Source organism: Beta vulgaris, chromosome 4 (assembly GCF_026745355.1).
Source record: "Beta vulgaris subsp. vulgaris cultivar EL10 chromosome 4, EL10.2, whole genome shotgun sequence".
Lineage (NCBI taxonomy): Eukaryota > Viridiplantae > Streptophyta > Magnoliopsida > Caryophyllales > Amaranthaceae > Beta > Beta vulgaris.
Window position 1 is genome coordinate 51065489 of NC_079205.1, and position 22746 is coordinate 51088234.

A 22746-nucleotide genomic window follows, 5' to 3' on the forward strand; every position below is an offset into this window, starting at 1 on the left:
TTAAGCGAAATAAGACATTTAGTGCAAAAGAAAATGTTGGGATTATGAGTTGAACAGTCATTTTTTAGTTGGAGCAAATTCTGTCATTTAGGTGAGAAGAGCTTGTCTTTGATTGTGCATCATCTAGTCTAATATGCAAGAGGAGAAAAAAAAAGTTTTGCATGAAGATAAATAGATAATGGGCAACAAGGAATTTTTGTATATGTTTCTCTTATTAGGGTAACAACGAAATTTTTGTATTTTGTTTCTTATTAGGGTAAATGATGTAAACATGTTTTGATCTCAGATTTTCGTTACCGGTTTTTAAAATATTAACTAATTAAGCTAGTTAAATCTACATTTTACTGCATAATTCAAATATTTAATTGTATACCTTAGGTAGAAATATTCCTTCCTTTCTACTGATAGAGTTGGAAATAGGTCGTGTCGGGTCCATCGATAAATGGGTCGAACACTCTCAACCCCAACCCGATCCGTTCATTAAACAAGTAAAAAATATTCAACCTTTGCCCGATCCGTTTATTAATCGGGTTACCTGATCCGTTTATTGACATGTTTATCAAGCGCATATATTACATAAACTAAACAAATGTATATCATATATTTAACCCACGTCATATTTACTAATGTTTTACCTAAATAAACCAAATCAAACAATTAAAAAGAAAATCTTTTCAATAAAAATATAGAAATTATTTTAAGCCCAACTAATAATATTCATAGTAGAAAGTAGTTAAACAAATTTTCGTGTCAGATTCGGGTTAGAATATTCAGCCCGTCGTATCGAATCAACCCGCTTACTTAAACGGGTTGAATATCTGGACCCAAACCCAATGATTTCATATGAGGTTAGCAGGTTGTGTCAATTTTTACCACCTCTATCTACTAAGCGGAATTACCCCGGATTTTTTTTCAGTGCTATAGCCTATAGCGGAATTACCCCTGTAGTTATATTTTACTCCCTCCGTCCAAAATATAGTTCCCATTTCCCTTTTTCTACGGTAATTTATGCAAATAGAATCAGAGATAACAAAAAAAATTTGTTTATTTAAATAAATATTATATGGACAAAGATATTTTTAAGGAAAATAATGGAGAATAATTGATGAAAGAGCATTAATTGTAAAATTTTGGTTGAATAAACAAAGGAAAAAACAAAATTCTAGAAGCAAATAAATAATGAGACACACAAATTACGAAGAAATGTGGAACTCAATATGGAAATGAAAACTATATTTTGGGATATCTAAAATAGAATTGGGAATTATATTTTGGGAGGGAGGAGGTAATTATTTACTGCTGATTTATGTCAGTTATCATTCCGCGTTAAGTAATACTAAATCTGGGTTTAACATTCTCCTAATTCCTGATTTAAGATTTAAGAAAACACAAGTCTTGGTCTTTTTTTTTTTAAGTTTCCTGATTCCTGAAAACCGCTCTTCCCAGAAAGTTTCATCATTTCGAATTTTCTACACGCTACATACCTTTATATACAAACGATTAACGCTTCTTATCAAGTAATTTGTTGGACACTAAATTTCAGTATAATAGTTTGAACTTTGGCAAAAGGAGAATTCTTATAGGAAAGAGAGAGAGAATGGGTGGTTGTTTTTCAGATGTAAATGGTGGAAAGGCAGCTGTTGGTGGGGCCCAAAGAGGGGCCATGGCACCTTTGGAGGGCGGAGGTTATGATGTTGATTTTGCGCAAAATGAAGCTGTTGACCACTTTTATAAAGTTCAGGGTTTTCAACCTTTGTTCACCCATATTGAGGTTTGATGCCCTAAATATAAGACTAACATATACTAACATTTTAGTCAGTCAACTACTTTTATTTTTCCACAAGTCTTGTTGTTTTTAGTTTATAGTTTTTGGATGGATTTTGATATTGTTTAATGTTTATGATTATCTGGGGAACTGTTCATGATGTGGGTTGTCGTTGATTTTTTGATACTAGCAATGTTTTGATTTATAATGTGGATAATGTGTCTATTTTTGGGACCCATCTTCAGATACTAGGGTTTGTGTTTTTGGGTTAGGAAATTTAGAACTTTTAATCTTAGTTTTTGTTTCCTCTTTAATGATTTCATCTTTCTTGTCATTTATATTTTTGTAATTGTTTGTGAATTACTACTTGAATTGGATATTCAATTTATGTGAGATTTTTTAGGATAAGAATAGGGGATCGGAACTTAACACCGGGGAAAACGATTTTATGGCATTAGATTCGATTCGAAACCACCTATGTCCGACCAACCTCGACGTTTAGGTGGACTGTATATGAGAATCAAAGTGGGAAACCCCAACCTTTTATGGCTGGTAAATGAGAACTCTAACATTGAGGTCTACATGATTATTCTAATTTCAGTGTATTATTCTATGGAGACGGAACCTTTTTAAAATTTGAACCCTTCAATAAATCAGAGCACACACAAGAAATGGATCTGAATTGTGAGTTTGTAGAGATAAGTTCATTCATTATTTAAGATTGAGGGTTAGGCGGTCTTATGAAGTGCCGATATTTTTGTGTGTTCTTGCACAGTATGGTTAACTCTGATGGCTGCCATTTCTTAAGACTTAAGAGCAACATATGTTGGATGGTAATGGCAAATTTGAATAGCTCTGAAGTTGGGGGTCAGTTGGGGACAACTGGTTGTATAAGAGTTAATCCATAATGCTTTAATTGTTACATCAGAGGCTAGTTGATGGTAGAAGTTGTTTTCATGTGGAGATGGAAAACTGGGAATAGTTTGTACTGTATTTCGAATTGTTTCTCGTGCCAACTTTACTTGGCAAGTTGCCCCTTGTCATTGACCTGGAAGGTGTAGAGGAACTTCTACCAAGATTTTAGCCCTGAAGTTAAACTTAAGCACATTCTTGTGTGGCGGGCAGTCACGTGTCTTGAAAAAGTAAAGTACAAGACCTTCGGTTATGGTTAATAAACAATATGATTCTGTTTATTAATTTGATATTATGGAGTAGACAACTAGAATATTCACTAATTAAAGTATAAGACATTTGTTTATTGTCTTTATGGTTCTATTATTAATCTGATAATAGGAGTAGACAACTGGGATTTTTCTGATTAAAGTATAGGACCTTTTAATAGTCAATATAACTCTGTTTATTGATCTGAGAGTAGGGAGTAGACAACTGGAATATATACTAGCAAACACTTTGTGTGGACCACTTGCAATTTGGTTCTTCTTCCTTTTTTTCCCTGTCTACTTTATTTTTGCATGGCCATCTTTTGTAGGATATCTTTACGAAAGGAAAGAGGTCAGTTGCTGCAACAATTTTAGTTTTTCATGCATTCTCAAATGGTGTTAGTCTGTTAGATACTCTTAAGCAAAGCATAAAATTTTTAAGTGGTAATGACTATTGATGCTTTGCTTTCCATGAAAGATTTGTGCATTGGTGTATCTTAAATGAATTACACTATCCTGACTTGCATGTTTGCCAACACACTATACTACTTTTTCCATAATATCTCTAATAATAATAATAATAATAATAATAATAATAATAATAATAATAATAATAATAATAACAATTATTATTATTATTATTATTTTGAAAGTGTACATTGAGGTAAATCTAATACTTCATCCGTAACAAAATAGATGTTACACTTATTAAAACACACTTTTCTAGGCAATTTTTTGAAGAGAGAGATAGAGAGAAAGAAAAAAGAAGACCCATGTGATAGGAGAGAGATTGTAGCCTAAAAAGGAAGTGTAACATCTATTTCGTTATAACCATATATAGAAAGTGTAACATCTATTTTGTTACGGAGGAAGTATGTTAAATACTAACATTCTTCTAATATACTAGGTCATTGTTACTATACAAATAGTACCTAAAGTTAAAATGTTGCAACTTTAAAAAACAGATGAAGTATCTCTTATAAGAGTTCTTCTTTTATAGCATCTAGTTCTTGGAACTAGTATACATGAAATCTAAAATGGAAATAAGAATTCCTTTTCAATTTGGTGCCAGAGGCCACATGAGAATTGATTGTAAACAGAAGAGTACTATTGATTGTACAAAAGAGATGACCAGAACCCTTCATAATCCTATCATAACCATTTGTATTATTATCAACAGTGGTACCCATCTAACCTACTTTTTCATGTTTATAATGGTGAGAGTAACTAACATATAGTCAAGCTATCACCTAATCATATGTTGGCATCAGCAGGAGTATATTGAAGGATCTACTATAATTATCTCTAGCTTGCCTCCATGGGTGGTTTGTACCCTTAGTTGTACTTATGTGTTTGTATAGAACTTCTTGTGGGATCATCTAGCAAAATATAATTTATTAATAATTGGGAAATATTATTATAATCCTGGTATATGGACAAGGATGCCGAATATCGGGTATGGGGAAATACTGGTGCTGGAGAGAACTAACTCTTTTATGGTTTAAGAACCAAAGAGGAATATTAATATGTTCTCAAACTTGCTTTGTTTAGACCTAATTGCTCAAATGCATAATTAATTATAAGGAAAACCAACAGATACACATTGCATTCCAATGAGCTCTAAGTTATATGGATGGAGTGCAAAATGCCAAGAATCAGAGAAGATTAGAGAGAAGGGGGGGGGGGGGGGAGGGACTCCAAAAAATAATTTGTTCATTATTCCTTTTCGAAGCTGACTACTGAGCTCAATTGTGTTTTTTATCCGAAGGTTATGAGAAAGTGGCTTGCATGAAACTTCATATGATATTTCATGCTTATTGATCCCTTATGGATGTGTTTGTTTCCGCTTTCTTGCATAATGAAGTTTATGTGCTTACTTTGGTTTATATAGTGCTATGCTTTTATCTCTTTTGTTTCTTTCTTTTTACATTATTTTTTACTTTAGTGGGGGTGTTGAGTATTGTGCTCTCCTTTTTTTTATTAAACGCAAAATTTCAACTTTTTTGGGGTTACCAGTGCACATCTGTGATGATTGATAAGTTCAATTATCTATTAGTAATTTAGTATAAAACTAAAAATATATAAAAAGTGAGATGTCTATAATACACACTGAAACAAACTAACAACAATGAACACTTGATAATATAATTATTTTGTACTTCCTCTGTTTTTAAATAGTTACAACGTTTTGACTTTCAGTAAGTGCATGAAGTACATTTGTATATCAGTAAAGTTTGACCAAACGATGTGAATATATAACAATTGTAATATGTTAGAAGAAATTGTTTGAAGCATATTTTTTTTTTGAGAAGTTCGTTTTATGTTGTTCCCATGTGTGTTACTTTTGTACATGCTCCTAATTTAGATAGTCATAGTGCATAGGATTTGCTCTTCGAGTTTGCTTCTCTGTCCGCTCCTTTGGGTCCAGGAATGTCCTTTTTTTTCCGTGATTTTGTAGATAAGGCCAACCATATTATTTGCTCCACATACTTATCTTGAGATGGCTACTTTCTAGAAGATACACAAATTTGCTTCATGGCATTTTCTGTATATAAATAGCATTAGAGAGACTTATTTCCCTGTTTCCCACTTTGCTGTTAACCGTGTGCACTGAGGTAGAAGAGGACAATCTTACTGTAATCAGGAGAATGATGAAATGTTGAAACTGTCATCAACTTTATCTGTGAAGTTCCAGCAGTGGTACTAGAAAGATGTACAATGACAAAGAGAACTCCAAATATCTTGGTCTGTGATTGTCCTTGTTTCTTCTTGTGCAAGTATATTATCAAAGGCATATTTTCCACAGTGGGTTGAGTTTCTTGCTTAAGCTAGTCAGTTCAATAGCATTTGCCTTGTTTCATGTAGAATTTCACAAGTTCTTCTCATGTTCTGACTTTTCTTCTAGGACTAATCAAGTTGCGCTTCTGTTCTGCAGTTATCTCTGTCTGCTTCAAAGCTACTTGATCTTGACATCACTTCAAAGGTGCACTTTCTCATGTCAATTTTTTATGATCCTGTGCTAAATCCAACTTTGAGTTATCTAAAACTGGTAGCACAAGCTGCATGAGCACCTTGATATAGTGGGCTCTAGGTATTGGGGTTGCTAATTGCACGACTGCACATGCATGCAATTTTTTGCTGAAGCTATTCAGCTAGCTCTTTGCTCATTAATGAAATACCTATCCCAAAAAATAGTGTAAAATTGGACTAGTTTATTCATCAACTAATCTGCCATGGAGAGCCCCCAATGGAGCAACAAATAATGTTCTCCTTTGCTCTATGCTCAAGACTGAGATTTTACTTTGGTGATATGGAATTCTCATATCGCAATTTTTTCACTTTCTTGCGATTCTGTTTGCTGATTTCACTATATGAATTTGCTGTTTCAATACAATGCAGAGTGATCCAATGGCTGTAGTTTACATAAAAAAACGAGATGGAAGTCTTGAGGAAATTGGTCGTACAGAGGTTATCTTAAATAATTTGAATCCTGCCTGGATTGGGAAAATATCTATTGCTTACCATTTTGAGATTGTCCAGACACTCGTGTAAGCACTTCAACTTTAATATAAACTTCCTACAACTCATGCACCAGATGGACCTCAGGTTGCTTTAATTTGATTTATACTCATTGTTTTTTATGTCGATACCAGGTTTAGTATATATGATATTGATACAAAATATCACAACGTACCAGTGAAGGTACTTCTTTTTTTATATTTTTGGTTCTGTAATACTACTAAAATAACTTAGGAGAGTAGATGAGTTAGAAGGGAACTGGAAACATCTCATTTTGTTTAACCTGGTTACGGTTGTTTGTTTTTTTTAATATCTTGTTTTATGTGACAATCTGCCTTCTAATTCTCATCACACATAAATTGCAACTTTTTGTTTCAGGCACTCAAGTTGCAGGATCAAGAATTTCTTGGAGAAGCTAGCTGTGTCTTGTCAGAGGTACTTTTGCTTGAAATTTAATTTTCTCTTTCTGGCACAATGTATTCCTTTGTGCAATTGAAGATTGGGCATGGTTTGACGCCTTTACATGTTGTTTTCTTTGCCAGATTTTCACCAAACGTGATAAAACTTTGACTAAAAAATTGCACAACAAAAATAGGAAAAATGCAGGCATGCTAACCGTTCACGCCGAAGAGACTGTTGCATCAAGAAATGCTGCAGAGATTGTATTCCGTTGTACCTCTCTGGATAATAAAGACTGGTTATCTAAAAGTGTATGTAAACATTTTATAGCTTTTATGGTTGAGCTCAGTGTTACCTAATTCCCTAATTCCCCCGTGAATCGCGAATTGAGAAAAGCGAATTATGGTTGGTTTTGGTTCATTTTTGGCTCATTTTGGGCGAATTGGCGAATTCAAAAGGCGAATTAGGTAACACTGGTTGAGCTTATTGTCATACATTTATTACATAATATTGTTGCTGACCTTCACTCATTGGTTTTAGGATCCTTTTCTGCGTATATCCAGAAAAGTTGAGGCTGGAGATGCTGTTCCAATCTGCAAGACAGAGGTGGTTAACAACAACTTAAATCCTGTTTGGAGGCCGGTTTATCTAACTACACAGCAGTTTGGAAGCAAGGCACGTTTGTCAGCTTCTATTCTTTGATATCATCATTATAAGAGGCGGAACGTTGATATTCCTCAAGAGGGGCTGATAATATGATAAAGTTATCATTTATAATTTTATATGACTATCTATTTTTTCTATTGCAGGATAACCCATTGATTATCGAGTGCTTTGATTTTAACAGCAATGGAAATCATACCCTAATTGGGTATTGATCCTTACATTTTTTTCATTTCTCCTTCCGCATGTATCTTTCTTTGCTTGTACTCAATATGTGATGGGCAATTAATGAAAGAAATGCACTTTGGACAGCAAACTGCAGACATCAGTATCAACCTTAGAAAATCTGTACAGAGAGAAGACTGGCATCAGCTTTGTTATGCCACACCGTGGTCGTGAAAAGGTACGTTTGTTAAGCAAAATACAAATTTTTTATAACCTTTATCCACCTCTCTTCCTTTTGTATCATTTAATTATTCATATTGCTTAGTGATCATCACTGTAGGTGCTTAAGGGCCAGCTATTTGTAGATGCATATCGTGAAAAGCAGCTTTACAGCTTTCTTGATTACATTTCTAGTGGTTTTGAGCTCAACTTCATGGTTGCTGTTGACTTTACTGGTACGTGCACTTAATTTGCTTAATAAATGACAACTCTAACTATTTAAGCTATTTATGTTTATTCACTCTTCAATTCTTATGGTTATGCTTCTCTTTGTTTTTTTTGGACAGCTTCAAATGGGAATCCAAGAAATTCAGAGTCCTTGCACTTTATTGATCCCTCTCGGTTGAACGCTTACCAGCAAGTAAGGCTTTATTGCTCTAGTTTAGACTATAACATAATTATCTCAAGAAAGCAATTTGGTGCTTTGGTGTAGATGGGATTTTATCCAGGGTCTAGGCTAACACTACGCAAGACTTTGACCAACTAAGATAGCTGACATCAACTCTCATGAGAAACAATGTAGTGGAGGATATCAACTTATATCTAAGAAGTCATGATATTTCTGTGACCGCTGTATATGTGCTTCCTTATTTGGCTCTTTTACGGAGCTTGTTAAGCTTTTAGGCGTAGTCATCATCGTATGCCAACTTTTTTCTTCAAAGTGAAGTATTTGAATTGTCAATTCATGCTGCAACAACTTATAGCTATGTTAACAGTATTGGTTATGCAACTTATTGACCATTTGATTACTTGCAGGCTATAATGGAAGTCGGAGAGGTTATCCAATTTTATGACTCTGACAGGTGTTTCTCTGCATGGGGCTTCGGAGGAAGGACAATGGAGGGCAATATCTCCCATTGCTTTAACTTGAATGCAAGCCCATACAACAGTGAGGTAATTTGGAGCACCCGACTCTTCCTTGCTCCTTAACCTTACCCTTCTTCCTTTGACGTTGAAGCTAAAGCACTTTGTTCATATAGAAGACAACTAAACAATTAAATACCTGTATGGCAGTTGTCTTTTTTTAGCATTAATCCTACTTCCTTTGGTGCAAAACTAATTAATATACGCATCATTATTCATCAACTTCAAGTATGTAAACATGTAATTTATTGGACTCTTACACCATAAACATCTCTGTATTTCCAACTCCTAATCTTCTGAAATCGGGGCATGGATGGAACTGAAGGTTTTTGAATTATATATTGTAATTTTAGCGTATTATATTCTCTTGATTATGTGATTATACTATGTAGAATTTGACCGTAGCTTGAGGCTAAGTCGTTTTCAGATGTTAGCGTTTATCTCTTTGTTCTACGTTTTGATGCTAAGGTGTGAATAAAACATGTCTTACAAGCCTTTTCATATCATGCAGGTTGAAGGAATTGAAGGAATTATGGCTGCTTACAATTCTGCTCTCCAAACTGTTGCACTTTCTGGACCCACTTTATTTGGTAAGGTGATTCACAAAGCTGCAGAAATTGCTGGCCAGTCCCTCGAACATTCTAAGAGCAAGTACTATGTACTGTTGATAATTACGGTAAGTACATGAGACTGCAGTTGCCATCTAATAATTTGCATCATTATTTTTAATTATGGATATCACGTTGCTTTCTGTTCAGGATGGAGTTCTCACAGATCCTCAAGAAACTATAGATGCTTTGGTGAAGGCATCTGACTTGCCTTTATCAATCCTTATTGTTGGGGTTGGTGCTGCTGATTTTACACAAATGGAGGTAAGCTTATTAGTTATTATATTTCGAAACAAAGTTTTCAGTGAAGAACAAAGGATATTTTGATCACTAGTATTACTTTTTGTACCTCGCTTTGTCGCAGTAAGGGAAGTAAAGTTAATAAATTCTTTTGTTCTCCACAGAACTGTTAAGTGAATAGCCCAACTCATTTATAGTTATAAATTTATAATGATGGTGTAAAATGTGTTGAGATCATATGATTATTGATATCGAGTTGGCTAAAGGGAGATATGACTGGAGGCTTTCTACTGCCTAAGTTTTTGTTTGGCTTTAACTTATTACATGGTTTTTTTTTTTTTTTTTTAGACATTACATGTTAACATAGTAAATGGAAATCTTTACATCTTGACAGATACTTGATGCTGATAAAGGGCACCGGTTGGAGAGCTCCAGTGGCCGTATAGCAACACGAGACATTGTTCAATTTGTACCAATGCGTGACATACAAGGTTTGTGGTTTAGTCAATTATAAAGTGCCATTTAATGGTTCTACTATTTCTTTTACGTCAGGTATTTTATGTTTAAATGAGTTCTCTCACAAAATCTTAGACAAAATCCTCGATTTGAGGGCGTAATATCATTTTTGCAGATAACAAGTCTGTCGTCTTTTTTTTCAGTTTTTTTTATCAGTTTCATCTTGTTTAAGCTTAAATGGCTGCTTTTTTCCCGATTATGCAGCGGGGCAAAAACCCATGGTTGAAGCCTTACTGGAAGAGTTACCTGGACAGTTCCTCACTTACATGCGCAGTAGAGACATCAAACCACAGAATTTGAATACTGAAACGACATTGCCCCCACCAAGTACCCATAGTGCACCATTTAATTTAGTTTTATGACAGATGATATTTGCTGGTTGATAGGTATCAAAGTACAGTTACCTACATTTTTCAATGGTGCAAATGACAGTGTATATAGGTTTTAGTGGTTGATGAGAGGTTCCATATTTCCTTTATTCTTTAATGTCTATAATTGTTTCTACGATGCATTTTTCTCATAAAAGTTCTTGATGTTTGGGCTTTACCTTGCTCAGTTTCAGCACATATTCTGTCTTCCGATTGTAAATCATTCAATTAATCTCGTTGTATGGTTATCCAATGTTATTTTGCCTCAGATTTGTATGATATTGTTGAACAAAGGTACAAGATTAAGTTCTGTCTAGAACTTAGAAGGTTGCCATACTTCAACTTTGTACGGTATAAGTAGGACTAAGTGAAACCTTTGTGTTCTTCGGTGAAATAAAAAATTTGCAGTAATGACAATAGGATCAATTTCACTTTTTTACACGACCTTTAAGAGATGGGTGTCTTAACTTGTACATTTTTTTAAAAAAAAAAAATCTCAATTGTCACACTTATAACCTATCTAAGGTTTTATTGGGCATTTTTTATAGATATAAAGTAGAGTTTGTCTTGTAAGAGACCGTCTATTTTTAAATTAAAATTAGGCAATGGTAAGTCTAATATTAAAAAGAGACTTATATCAATAGTGACTAGGTTAATTTTTTTCGATGACTAGTTTAATTCATTTAGTGACTAGGTCTACTTTTATATTAAAATTAGACCGTCTCTTTTAATAATTTTTTTATAAAGTATTTAGTAATCTTCCATTAAATTTTCATTAAAGCTGAATTTTTTTTAAGAAAAGAATCTGAAGTACTTTATTAGCTCGTGAATCATGCCCCAACATGCCACCAAAGCTTTTAGAGCTTACTTCAACAGGTCTCCATAAAAATATTTACTGCATTCATTGAGAGGTGACTAGATTGCTTGTGATCAAGAAATTTGAATATAAGTCGTTATTCTAATGAAGATTAAAAGATAAATATTCCTTTCGCAGCCCTTAAATTGTTTTTTAAGTGTAATTCTGAAAGAGCTAGGCTATCTAGAGAATGATTCTATATAAAACAAAGAGAGGTAGTTTGGTAATTTTGATTTTAAGTAGGGTCTAACATTCTAATTTCTCTTGTTTTATAAGTTCTTAAAAAATAATTTTTTGTAACGAAAAGGTACATCAAAGCCAAATTTAATTTTTTTTTTTGTTAAAACAACATAATATCATAAAAACTTAACCAGAGTTATGTCCTGGAAGCCTACAACAATCCGATTATAAAAATTCATTACAATCATTAGGGGGCAAATTTAAATCCCTAACAGCATTTAGATTCTTAAAATGTCTTCTACAGTCACGAGCAAGGTAGTTTGCAAGCTTGTTCTTCTCACACTTTACGAATACGAACTTGATTTTCTTGAATTCCTGTTTGCATGTCCTACATTTTAAAAGCAGATCGCGTTATATATCATTATAAACTATATCGCTTGAGGGTAGAGTGATCGCCTGCAAACTGTCCGAGAAAATGATTACATATTAAACCCATGGCGTTTGGCCAAAGCGAGCCCTTCTATTAGGCCCAACAACTCCGCCATAAGAATTCAACTGCATATACCTTATTCTGAAAATCAGCTACCCATATATCTTGATTATTTCTTAACCATCCCCCTATACCTGAGTGGTCATCCTCTCCTGTGTATGAAGCGTCCACATTAACTAATACCCAGTAAGGGGAACGATGCTGGGTATACTACAAGAAATATTGTTTGACGATGTTATCGGTTCTGAAGTTATAGAGGACAAGAATTCACCAGCTTGGAACACGGCTTGTTTTATGAGATGCCCAGTGAAAGACCAATGGTCGTCGATGATACAAAAATCAGGTCATACAATGAAAATCATTGACCATATTATATATCGAAAAGTTCAGATACAAGCCAAATTTCTCAAAATCTATCGAAATCTTTGCCAAGTAGCATCAACTAACTCCTAAAACTTTCACTTGGAAAACATCCAGACAGGAAATAAAAAGGTTTTAGCTTATAAATCTCTGAAATCAAAATGATCAGCTTATGTGCTTGACCCAGTTTTGCTATACATTGAATACAAAAGAAGATGGATCTGGACTATTGTTTCATGTGATGTCTGTAGCGATCTTTGTCTCTATTTGAGTAAGCATAATAATCACGATCTCGATCTGCAAAAGGTATACCAACATCAGAGAACATTCTCGGTCTCACTTCATTCAATTTTCTGAGAACAAATGCAGAAAGTATAAGTGCATACCTCGAGACGAATGATGCCTTGACTTATCCGAATGCCCTCCTGTATTAACAAAGCATATGATCAGAATCAAGAAACAAGAATCACATCCTCAAATAAGTTAAAAGGTTAGGTTCTATTCAAGTCAAGGTAGACACTTGCCTGCGTCCTTGGCTTTATCCCTGGACCGGTGGCTTCTCTCCTTCACCATCTCCCTTTCAGTATCATCTCGCTCTCTCTCCCTGTCAGAATCTCTTCCCCTTTCACGATCCCGGGACTTTTGTTTTTCCCTATCTCTTTCTCTATCCCTGTCCCTATCCATATCTTTTTCCCTATCTCTGTCCCTATCCCTATTCCTCTCCCTCTCTCGTTCCCTATCTCTGATTCGCTCTCCACTTGTTTCTGTAGGCTTCGACTTAACCGTGGAGTCGTCCCTTCCCTCTCCATCAGTTGTCGTGTCCTTCGACTCATCATCACTTCTCTTAGAGTCTTTCAGCTTGTCTAGTGCTTGTTTTACAAGTGCGTCTTTAGATCCACCAGACTCTGCATTAGCTGCACCTGAAACCATCTTTGTAGAGCTAGTATCAATACTGGCAACTGGTGTATTCAGCGAACCTTCCTGTGAAGCAGTGAAAACAACTATTAAACAACATGCCCACATTTTACTGAAAAAAAGTATAAAGTAATAGTATATTATAGGAAAAATTGATTGTAATAATCCTAAGTATGGTCACTCTGCTTATAAAAAAACCCAAGTCCCCAACTACAAGATTTTATAGAATAATCCCAACTATTGAGGGCTGCTTCTGAAATAGCTCCCCAATAACTTGGAACCGGTTAAACAAGTAATCTTAATTTTTTTATCTTTTGCCCTTTCTTTTATCTCTTTGCTGCTCTTCCTTCTCCCTTTTCCCAGCCCTTCCTGGAAGTCCCAGGACCCGACTCCAAACCCAATTCACCAAGCATTTCCGTACAATTACTGGGATACCCTAAAACGAAACCTAAGTTTCAGGTCAAAATGGGGGGAGTCAATGGTGCAATGGGAGATCTAGGCACTTACATGCCAATAGTCTTAGCCCTTACATTGGCAAGAAATCTTGATCCAGGCACTACTCTAATCTTCACTGGAATCTACAACATAGTCACTGGAGCAATCTACGATGTACCGATGCCGGTTCAACCCCTGAAATCAATCACAGCCATTACTATTGCTAACCCAGATTTTGAAATCCCAAAGATCATGGCTGCCGGGATATTTACTGCTGGGGTATTGTTTGTTTTGGGTGTTACCCAGATTATGGATTTTGCTCAACTGGAGAAATTGAGATTTTGCTCTCAAATCGATCACTGTAGACTATTTGATTTGAAAAATGAATTGGATATCTTCCTCAAAAAATAAGTAAAGCTGGTGTATAAAAAAAATAATAAAATCAATATCATTGAAAAACCTCCATTCTTTCTCTTTTTACAAATGGAGAAGTGACCCAACTTGACATTATCAGTTGTGTTCAGCATGGTTGTCGCATAAAAAAGGCAGATAACATGGTTGCCGGTAATGGGATTTGTTGATGCCATGGTATTTCATATACCAGAGTGGAGAAGGTGAAAGGGGTAGAAGATGAGCACCAGCTTTGCCAAAGTGAGAGGAGAAGACCAAGGAGAGGGGCAATGGAGTCACTGGTTTTGGCAGGGGAGGCAGGAGGAGAGAGGGTTTTGCTTCTTTTTGCATTTGGAGAAATAAAGGGTATTGATTTCTTAATTATAAAAGACAGATTGCCAATCATGTTAAGCCATGTCATCTATATCACCTTATAAACCGTTACATCAGGTCATGGTTTATTTTGGAAGGACTCTGAATATTTGGGATTATTCAAAAACAACCAAAAGTTGGGATTATCCAAAGCGGGCAGCCCATAGTTGGGATTTATTCTAGTCCATTTTTCCTACATTATATAGTATCCACTTATACCTAGTATAATAAAAACAAAAAACACCACTACATTTTACAGTTACTTCTCGTTGGCAACCCCCAGTAATTGCACTCAATCAAGTTAGGGAATGCGAAAGAAACTCTAACTGCAAATTTACCAATATATACCCCTGACCTGACAATCGGAAACACTGATACTCACAAGTACCTTCATTATCACTGGAAGGTCATATGTTATTAACCCTCTATTTTTTCCTCAATGCTATGATGTTTATCCCAACATCATATAAGTATTTCACATACAAAATATGTACTCCATATGACACTCAAACACATTCTTTTTCCGAAACATACGTAATGCTACACATTATGCACATGCGCTTTATACGAGATATAAAAACTAAAATAGTTTAAGTTCACCATATCTTGATGAATATGATTGAGTGCAAGAAACAGTAGAAGAAACATCGCTGGACCTAAGAGAGGCCTGTGGGCTAAAATGACAGACTGTTACTTACTTTGGACACTGTGGTAGTTTGTGAATCCCAAGACTTGTTGGATGATGTAAAGGAAACCGCCTCCTTACATACAGGAATATATTTGGCCTTGGGACGACTATAGAGATGAGCAAGAACTCTACAGACTTCATCTATGCCAGATTTATCTGCATCGAAGACCTTCCACCATGGTGGATTCTCAGGAAGGGGCACTCCAAATCTTCTCGCAGCGGCATATACAACGCCACAAGCAACCACCTCACTTTTGAATCGAACACAGAGTGTAGTACGCAAACTGGGAAGGATCACAAATTCAAAATCAAACCGTAATATAACCAACATATAAGAATTCAACAATCAAAAAGGTCCTAGTCAAACTCATTCTCTTCTATAGTTCCAAAGACAAGTCTATGCAAGCATAGTGGTTCTTACACAAATGGAAAACGAAAAATAAACATATCATAATAAGGCTGCTGCCTGCAATGGAGATAATTTGGCACGCATGGTCTAGCACATAGAAGCTCCTTTTGTTCAACAACCAACAATTACTGCTTTCAAAGTGAAGCATATAGATACATGTTTTTTATTACCTATATACTTCTTTCTTTTTCTATTGCAACAATGGGTTTGGGCACGGTTTTTAAGAATGTGAGAATATTGGGTAGTTTAGCATAAAGTTACTCCTATAATTAACAAGAATAAACTAGAATAGGAGAGAAATATATCCTGAATAAAGTAAAAGCAACTTTATGAGGCAAAGTGAGTATTAAATGATGATATTAATAAGATAAAGTAAGGACAACATTGTCAACTAAAATTGTTTTTTTCTAACCAAAAGTGACATTGTTGCAATAGATGTGAAACTAACTCAAGTGGTAATTATTGCAATAGACAAAGAATGGAGGAAGTATAAAACTCAAACACTTCAATAGTAACTCGGCACATCAAAAGGGAAACTTTATGAGAGATGCGCTTGAATTTTGTGCTTTGTTTTCACTTTTTCTATTGCAATATTATTCGTTCTATACAAATTGTGCATAATCCTGGGCTTTGTGCATTGCCGCTTCAACTTTCAACTTAATCAGTCAATTGATCCTTATCTATCGCAAGTCGTTTCATCAATAGTAAATATGTTTCTCTTATTCTCCTACCATTTTTCACATCAAACTCCAAATGTTTTTTTGTATAAATTGTTAAAGCACAATCTCTATTTGTTTATTATTACCAATTCTAAATTACACAACTAACATACCATGCATTGCAAGGGTCAAAATACTAGTTTTCTACAATAACAATAGACTTCAATCTTCTTTTTACAACCCAGTATGTGCTCAGCCTATTTTCACGACCCACCACAATACTTGATATTACTAATCTCTGAAGCACAGCAATGGCCGTCTACACGAACATTCTGAAAATTCTGAAAATAAAGGTAGAAGAGGCGAGAGGATGATTTTCATACTCAAGACAGCTTGGAAGTGTGGCAACAGGGCGTAATTAGATAGGTTCCCTTTGGTTACAGAGCTCAAGACAAGTGGAAGTCCTAAAACAGTTTAGGTGTTAATAATTCTGACAATTTCATTCACTCCTGGTTTTTGCTGTTTTTCACGTGTTCATCGGGAGAGGAATGTTTTAGCCCATAGAATGGTTAATTATGATACTGTAGACTATTCTTAGATGGTTCGGTTGGAGGATTCCAGAATTTGCTAGTGATCTAACAAGCCAGAAGCCAGGATATGCTCGTTATTTGCAGAATGGGTAACAATCTCCTTTGCCTGTGTATCATAACAAACATTTGGAAGCAGAAATTCAACAATATGATGATGAAAACATTTCAGATTGGAAACCCCCCCCCCCAAAAAAAAAAAAAAAAAAAATACCTAAATTTCAGTGAAATGTTAATCTACCTCAAAAATTATCTTTTCCCTTGCAAAGAAAACACACTTCTTAAACTCCACCTCTTCTCATACACCTCTAGCAAGACTGCAGCACTTCCAGCCCAATCATGGGAACCTACCATCATTGACCAACAAACCACATCTACTGGAGACTTTCCTCTTCCTCTCTCTCAAGCAGCTGCTCTCAACTCTTTGATTCTGTTATGCTGTTCAGCTGAGACATGAAGCACCATTGTTTCCAGAAGATGGAAATTGCTAATATTCTCCAATCTCTAGCAGTCTCCAGCTAGATCTACCCTTCTCTCTGTATCCTCCTTCACGTTTCTATGTATTTCACTACTTTAATTTGGAAAAAGAAAGGCAATGGAGAAGCTATAAGAATGAAAAAAAGGAGGATGTCAGGCCTGATGAACAAGGGATAAATTGTATTTTCCAAACTCTGTAGGAAGTTGATAGATATTTGGGTAAAAGAGTGATAAATATACTGCTTTACAATCTTTGAGCTGCCGATATTTTAACTTATCCAGTATCTTATTCCCATATTGGGCTTCTAGTTGTCTTTTAGGATGGGAAACAATAAAAATTCAAGAAAGTAACTTTTCTAACTGGTTGCAAATTATGATAATATTTGGAGTAGATATACTTTTAAATGTTTTTGATGACCATTTACAAGTTTCTTTATCTATTGAGATGCATTTATTCATTTCCTTATTTCAATGAATGTTTACCATTTCCTTTGAAAATAGTTACAAAAATATGACACGCAATTCTGCACTAACACACGTAACCATCTGAAAGTGCATGTTTTTCTTTAATAAAAAAAAAGGCAAGATGAAGTCCCTTGCAAGAAAGGGGAGAAATTGGGGATCCCTCCTTACAAGGGGTGAGACTCGATCCCAAGATCTCTAGGATCGGAATTCGGAGGTAATGCCAACACCACTAGGCTATCACCTTCTGCTCAGAAAGTGCACGTAGTTAACCTTAACATTTCTTGGTTACAAGATGCAAACCAAAACTGACCACTAATCTCTTGAGTCTCTGATGATGGCCCTTGTTGGAGTAATAGATGTCATTCATAACTCAAACTTTATCTAAACACCATGTCAAAATGAACTAACAAGTAACCACCCGCTAATTGAACAGCAAATGATAATTAGAACTGGGTAGTGTGACAATGCCAAGACAAAACCAGCAAAGGGTATAGCATTATAGCACTCTCCAAAATTGAATAAAAAAAAAATTGAAGCCATTTGTTTCTTCTGGCTTCTAAAAGCAAACTATGGGTATATGAGTAACTACTGTATGAGTCTGAGGATTCTAGAAGATTTTAATTTTCAGAAAAAAAGAAAAAAAAAAAAGAGTACAAATACACACGATCAGAATTCAGATAGTCAAAAACTAAAAACAAAAGGATCCAGCAAATGGCATCACAAGTCAAGCAAATAAAGGCATGAAGCCATATGTTCACAAAGAACAGAAGCATATAAGAGACTAATTATTTTGAAAGAAACCTGTCATTTGCAAGATTCCATGCGTCCTGTCTCAACTCTGGAGGTGTTCCAAGGGTAGCTAGGTAGTTTGAAATAAACTTATGAGGATGCTCGACATGACAAATGAAACCCATCTCTTTTAGAAGGTGTCTTTCTGTTCTTATCAAGTCCATCTTCAACTCAGTATATTTCTGTTAAAAAATGAAAAGAAATCGTCAGTCGAAACTTAAGAAGACAAAGATACTAGTGTTTCTACAAGGATAGATGCATAAGTTGAATGTTTGTCCAAGATACAAGCAACACCGTTCACAATTGAATAAATAAACATGCAGCAATATCCTACGAAATGATATGCGTGAAAAAAATTTAGAAAAATACACAATTTGAATCATACTTTAGAATAAAGATCCAAATGTTCGATAGATAAATTCTCCCTTCTACATTCCATTCGGTGAAAGACAATCAGGACTTGTCTGGCTTTCCTCGGACTCTCCTCAAGTTTTGATGCCAGCCAAACACAACTGGCAGCTACTCTCTGAAAATCAGTATAATTAAAATCCAAAAGCAATATTAGAGCAGGAAGAAGAATAAGTAAAATACAGAATTTCACTCTCCAACAAAACAAACCAGCAGAAATAAAGAGATACAACCTTCACATTGAAGCGCGCAAATGACTTCTTGCAGTAAAATCGATGGAACAGAACCTGGCCAGTAGCCATAACAGCTTGAGGTCTAAGATTCATCAATTAAGGACAACAGAAACCACATTATATCGAAAAAAGGAGAAAGTCACAGCAGAAAGAACTAGCACATCTATGCGTAAATATAAAGGATACAATCTAAGAAGAATGCCACTCTCTTGGATAAGATCACATCCATATATCCGTAGCGTAATTTCTGTTTCCTCGTCTATAGCATCTTTCCTTGATGGAGAGTTCGTTAGTTGCTCCTCTGTCAAGTAAAATGTGTCTATCGCCGTGTAAATCATCTTCCACGCCCAACGAACTATCACAACAGAAATAGTCGACTATAATGAACTCAAACATACATTCAATGAACCAGTCCATACACTATCAATTTATCAAATACTCTCCAACATTTTAATTTTGTAGGTCAAATTTCCCAAATTTTTACAGTATTTCTTTTACTATTAATTATATGTTAAAAGAATTAACGTTATCATGTGAAAAGTGTAAAGACAGGCCCGTCCCTGAGCCAGGGCAAGAGGGGCGGCTGCCCTGGGTCCGGATGACAGGTCATTCATTACTGATTTCCAGCCACAACACTTGAAAAATTAATCATGCAAGAACATTCTCAAGGGTCCGTTTGGTTTGATGGAAAACATTCTCCAAAAAGTGAAGGAAAATGTTTACAAAAGGATGGAAAACTCTTTTCCACCTTAGTTTTTCTTTTTAAATCCCTTGTCCAACCAAACAACGGAATATGGGTAAAATCGGTTTCTTGGAGAACATTTTCCTCCAAAACAAAGGGAGCCCTAATTGCACCATAAGACAATAATTTCATGATCACACAATACACAAGGCACTCGATCAATCAAAATCCCACACATCAATCAATCTACAATACAGATTTAAAGTCCCAACTCAAGATTAATCAATCCACTAATTTAACTACTATAATAGCAGTCAAGTGAGTCTTTTTTTTTCCTGAGTATTCAATTTCAATTTATCTCGTCTAAATCTGCTGGAATCGACTTAATAAAAAAATTAGTTTGATTCAACTTAATAATGTACAGTAAAATTCGATAAAGTGAACTAAATTCAACGTAACTATTGCTCTTTCCTATATTTAAATAGCACCAATTCCATAAAAACCAAAAAACTTCGATGAAAATTTCTTTTAAAAAATCACTATGCATAATCCCTATTGTTGATATTGGAAAGAAAAATTATAGGTTATACAAAAATAAAAGCGCAAAAACCTCAGATTTGTTGCGATTAGCTGAGAGAGGTCGTAGAGGTGGAAAATATAGTGAAGTAAGGAAGCGGCGGTGGTAGATCTCAAAAACACTTGAAAAATTGATCTCATGAAATTAAACAAGAGCAAGTGAACACAAATATGCGCATCTACAAATTGTAACATAAATTTTCTTATCATTTACTTCAATGAAACAAAGATGAAATAAGAAGTTAAACCAGAAACTCGAATCATAAGTTTATAACATGTAGATTATCACTAAAAACATGAGATAACATATATGAGAAAGAAAAAATAAGTTGAATTCATGAAACAAACAGCATAAAACCAATCGCATGAATAATCACATGAAGTAGATCTCAAAAATCGCAATTCCACCCAAAATCCGCAACAAAACAAGTAGATTCATCTAAGGAACAAAACAGAACCTGGAACGAGCTTCTGCAATTCGAGCTTTGCGTATGACGTATGAGAGGTTCCAGATTCCAGAGGTTCTAAAGGAATTCAATTTGCTTATGAGTTGGGCACCGGCACCTTGAGCGTTTTTGGAGTGGTACTCGCATATAGGCTATATACCTATGTAGTTTAAGACTATATGCGACTAATGCGAGTAAGCAGGTCCGATTTCGCCTATTCCTAATCCTAGATGGAATGGAACAAGGAACAGAAAAGGTAAAGTATTAAATACCATATATGTATTTAGGACGTTAGTAAAAAAATTTAGGGCGTCAAATAGCAAAACTCATTTTTTTTTTATGCACAACACCCGAAAATGTAACATAAATTGACGAGTTTATCTCTATTATATAAGCAAAGTGATGAGCTACGGTGTCATCTTGTAAAATTACTGTTCTACCCTTTACTTATTAAAGAAATGCTAACTATAAAATATTCAATTCTGTCTTGATCTATATTTATGTGTAATAACTAATAAGGAAACTTAAGATTGTTTAATTTATAATAAGATATGATGTACACACAAAATATTTTCCAAAATAATATGCTTAAAAGAGATATTTTTGATTGAAAATGAAACTAATCTAACTCAAGCAATTTCAAACAATTAAAAAGTAAGAACTATACATTAACATAAATATGCATATGAGACTAGTAATAGCTTATTGTACATCGATGATCTGTTAGAATTCTAAATATTATCATATAAATAGGATTATTATTCCTAGCCTGTTCTCTCCATCTTATTTTCAATTCAGTTGCAATCAGTTGGATTCATGCTCCGTTTGGTAGTGTGTAAAATATTTTCCATGAAGATTAGGTTATCTAATCCTTGAGGCTTTTTTGAAGAATTGTGAAGGAAAACCCATTGTGACGGGCTCCATGAGTTGGTTTGTTACTGAGTTTGGTGAATCTTGGTATGAGGATTGGGAGTTTGGGGATTAGAGGATGGGATTGGGAATGAGAGTTAGAAGTGGGAATTCATTAAATATATCCAATCCCTTGTTTGGTATGTTAGTGGGATTATGTTGGGAATATTATTATCCCATCTTTGGTATGAGGTACTTAAGTAGGGAATATATTGCTAAATTACAAAATTACCCATTTTAATGAACGATAGTAAAAGAAGAGCAAACAATATTGGTGAAGTATATTTTAATGAAGGGTAAATTTGTCTTTTAACATAACTAGAAATAATCCCGCTCCTTAATACCTGCCCCTCCCATGTCTTATTTTGGTGGGATAAGAGGGGTTTAATCTCATTCCCCTTCACATGGAAATTTAGATATCCCTCAAACAAACATGGGATATCTACCATCATGGGATATAATATCCCATTCCCACCCTAATCCCCTAAACAAACACCCCCTGAGGGTATTATAGAAGGACATCCCAATGATTCCCATTTGCTCCAGGTGAAGGTCAAATGGTAAGAGTCAAAAAGAGAGGCAATATAAATCAGATTGATGCATAAAAGGATAATTTTGGTTCTAGAAATAGTTTTATGACTTTTATCTTATTTTTTACCTTACTTATCTAATCTTAGGCTGATATGGAGTTGGTAGATGCAATCCTTAGGTGCGTATGCCTTTTAACATTGATGATAGTTATTAATTTGCAAACTTTTAAATTTTTGTCAATTTATTTTATCTGATTCTATTTTCCTCTACTGTTCTTATTAGTTTTTGTTTAGACTAGTGATAATACCTTCATACTCAAATGTGTTACTTGAGTCTTTCTTAT

At 34.8% G+C, this 22746-nt stretch overlaps 2 protein-coding genes across 4 annotated transcripts; one reads left to right on the forward strand and one right to left on the reverse strand.

Annotated features, from left to right (window-relative positions):
* Window positions 1-1348: 1348 nt before the first annotated feature.
* On the forward strand, window positions 1349-10778 carry LOC104891031 (protein BONZAI 3). 2 transcript variants are annotated; one of them, XM_010676673.4, is made up of 16 exons: window positions 1349-1771; window positions 5861-5908; window positions 6325-6473; window positions 6579-6627; window positions 6823-6879; window positions 6987-7154; window positions 7384-7518; window positions 7653-7714; window positions 7819-7909; window positions 8012-8126; window positions 8238-8311; window positions 8707-8844; window positions 9326-9490; window positions 9573-9686; window positions 10057-10153; window positions 10383-10778. In XM_010676673.4, exons 1-16 carry the CDS (start codon window positions 1598-1600, stop codon window positions 10538-10540), a joined length of 1794 nt encoding a protein of 597 aa, XP_010674975.2. In that variant the 5' UTR covers window positions 1349-1597; the 3' UTR covers window positions 10541-10778. The 2 variants fall into 2 exon arrangements, with proteins under 2 accessions (XP_010674975.2, XP_019104586.2); XM_019249041.3 differs by lacking the exon at window positions 1349-1771 and adding an exon at window positions 4676-5730.
* Window positions 10779-12419: 1641 nt separating this feature from the next.
* On the reverse strand, window positions 12420-21134 carry LOC104891032 (cyclin-L1-1). Of its 2 annotated transcripts, none has more exons than XM_048643284.2 (9): window positions 20976-21134; window positions 19446-19614; window positions 19260-19341; window positions 19004-19144; window positions 18631-18800; window positions 15243-15516; window positions 12957-13413; window positions 12819-12857; window positions 12420-12729 (listed from the first exon to the last, which is right to left on the reverse strand). In XM_048643284.2, exons 2-9 carry the CDS (start codon window positions 19595-19597, stop codon window positions 12659-12661), a joined length of 1386 nt encoding a protein of 461 aa, XP_048499241.2. In that variant the 5' UTR covers window positions 19598-19614; window positions 20976-21134; the 3' UTR covers window positions 12420-12658. The 2 variants fall into 2 exon arrangements, with proteins under 2 accessions (XP_048499241.2, XP_057250328.1); XM_057394345.1 differs by having other exon boundaries at window positions 19446-19636; window positions 20976-21128.
* Window positions 21135-22746: the final 1612 nt, after the last annotated feature.

What these genes read in the sequence shown, in the direction of transcription:
- LOC104891031 (XM_010676673.4), top strand. Translation starts at nt 1,598, where the DNA reads ATGGGTGGTTGTTTTTCAGATGTAAATGGTGGAAAGGCAGCTGTTGGT. An exon ending in ATCACAACGTACCAGTGAAG is followed by an intron (nt 6,628 to 6,822) that starts GTACTTCTTTTT and finishes TTTTTGTTTCAG; the next exon opens with GCACTCAAGTTGCAGGATCA. An exon ending in ATGTACTGTTGATAATTACG is followed by an intron (nt 9,491 to 9,572) that starts GTAAGTACATGA and finishes CTTTCTGTTCAG; the next exon opens with GATGGAGTTCTCACAGATCC.
- LOC104891032 (XM_048643284.2), bottom strand. Translation starts at nt 19,597, where the DNA reads ATGATTTACACGGCGATAGACACATTTTACTTGACAGAGGAGCAACTA. An exon ending in ATTTGGATCTTTATTCTAAA is followed by an intron (nt 18,801 to 19,003) that starts GTATGATTCAAA and finishes ATTTTTTAACAG; the next exon opens with AAATATACTGAGTTGAAGAT. An exon ending in AAACTACCACAGTGTCCAAA is followed by an intron (nt 13,414 to 15,242) that starts GTAAGTAACAGT and finishes ACTGCTTCACAG; the next exon opens with GAAGGTTCGCTGAATACACC.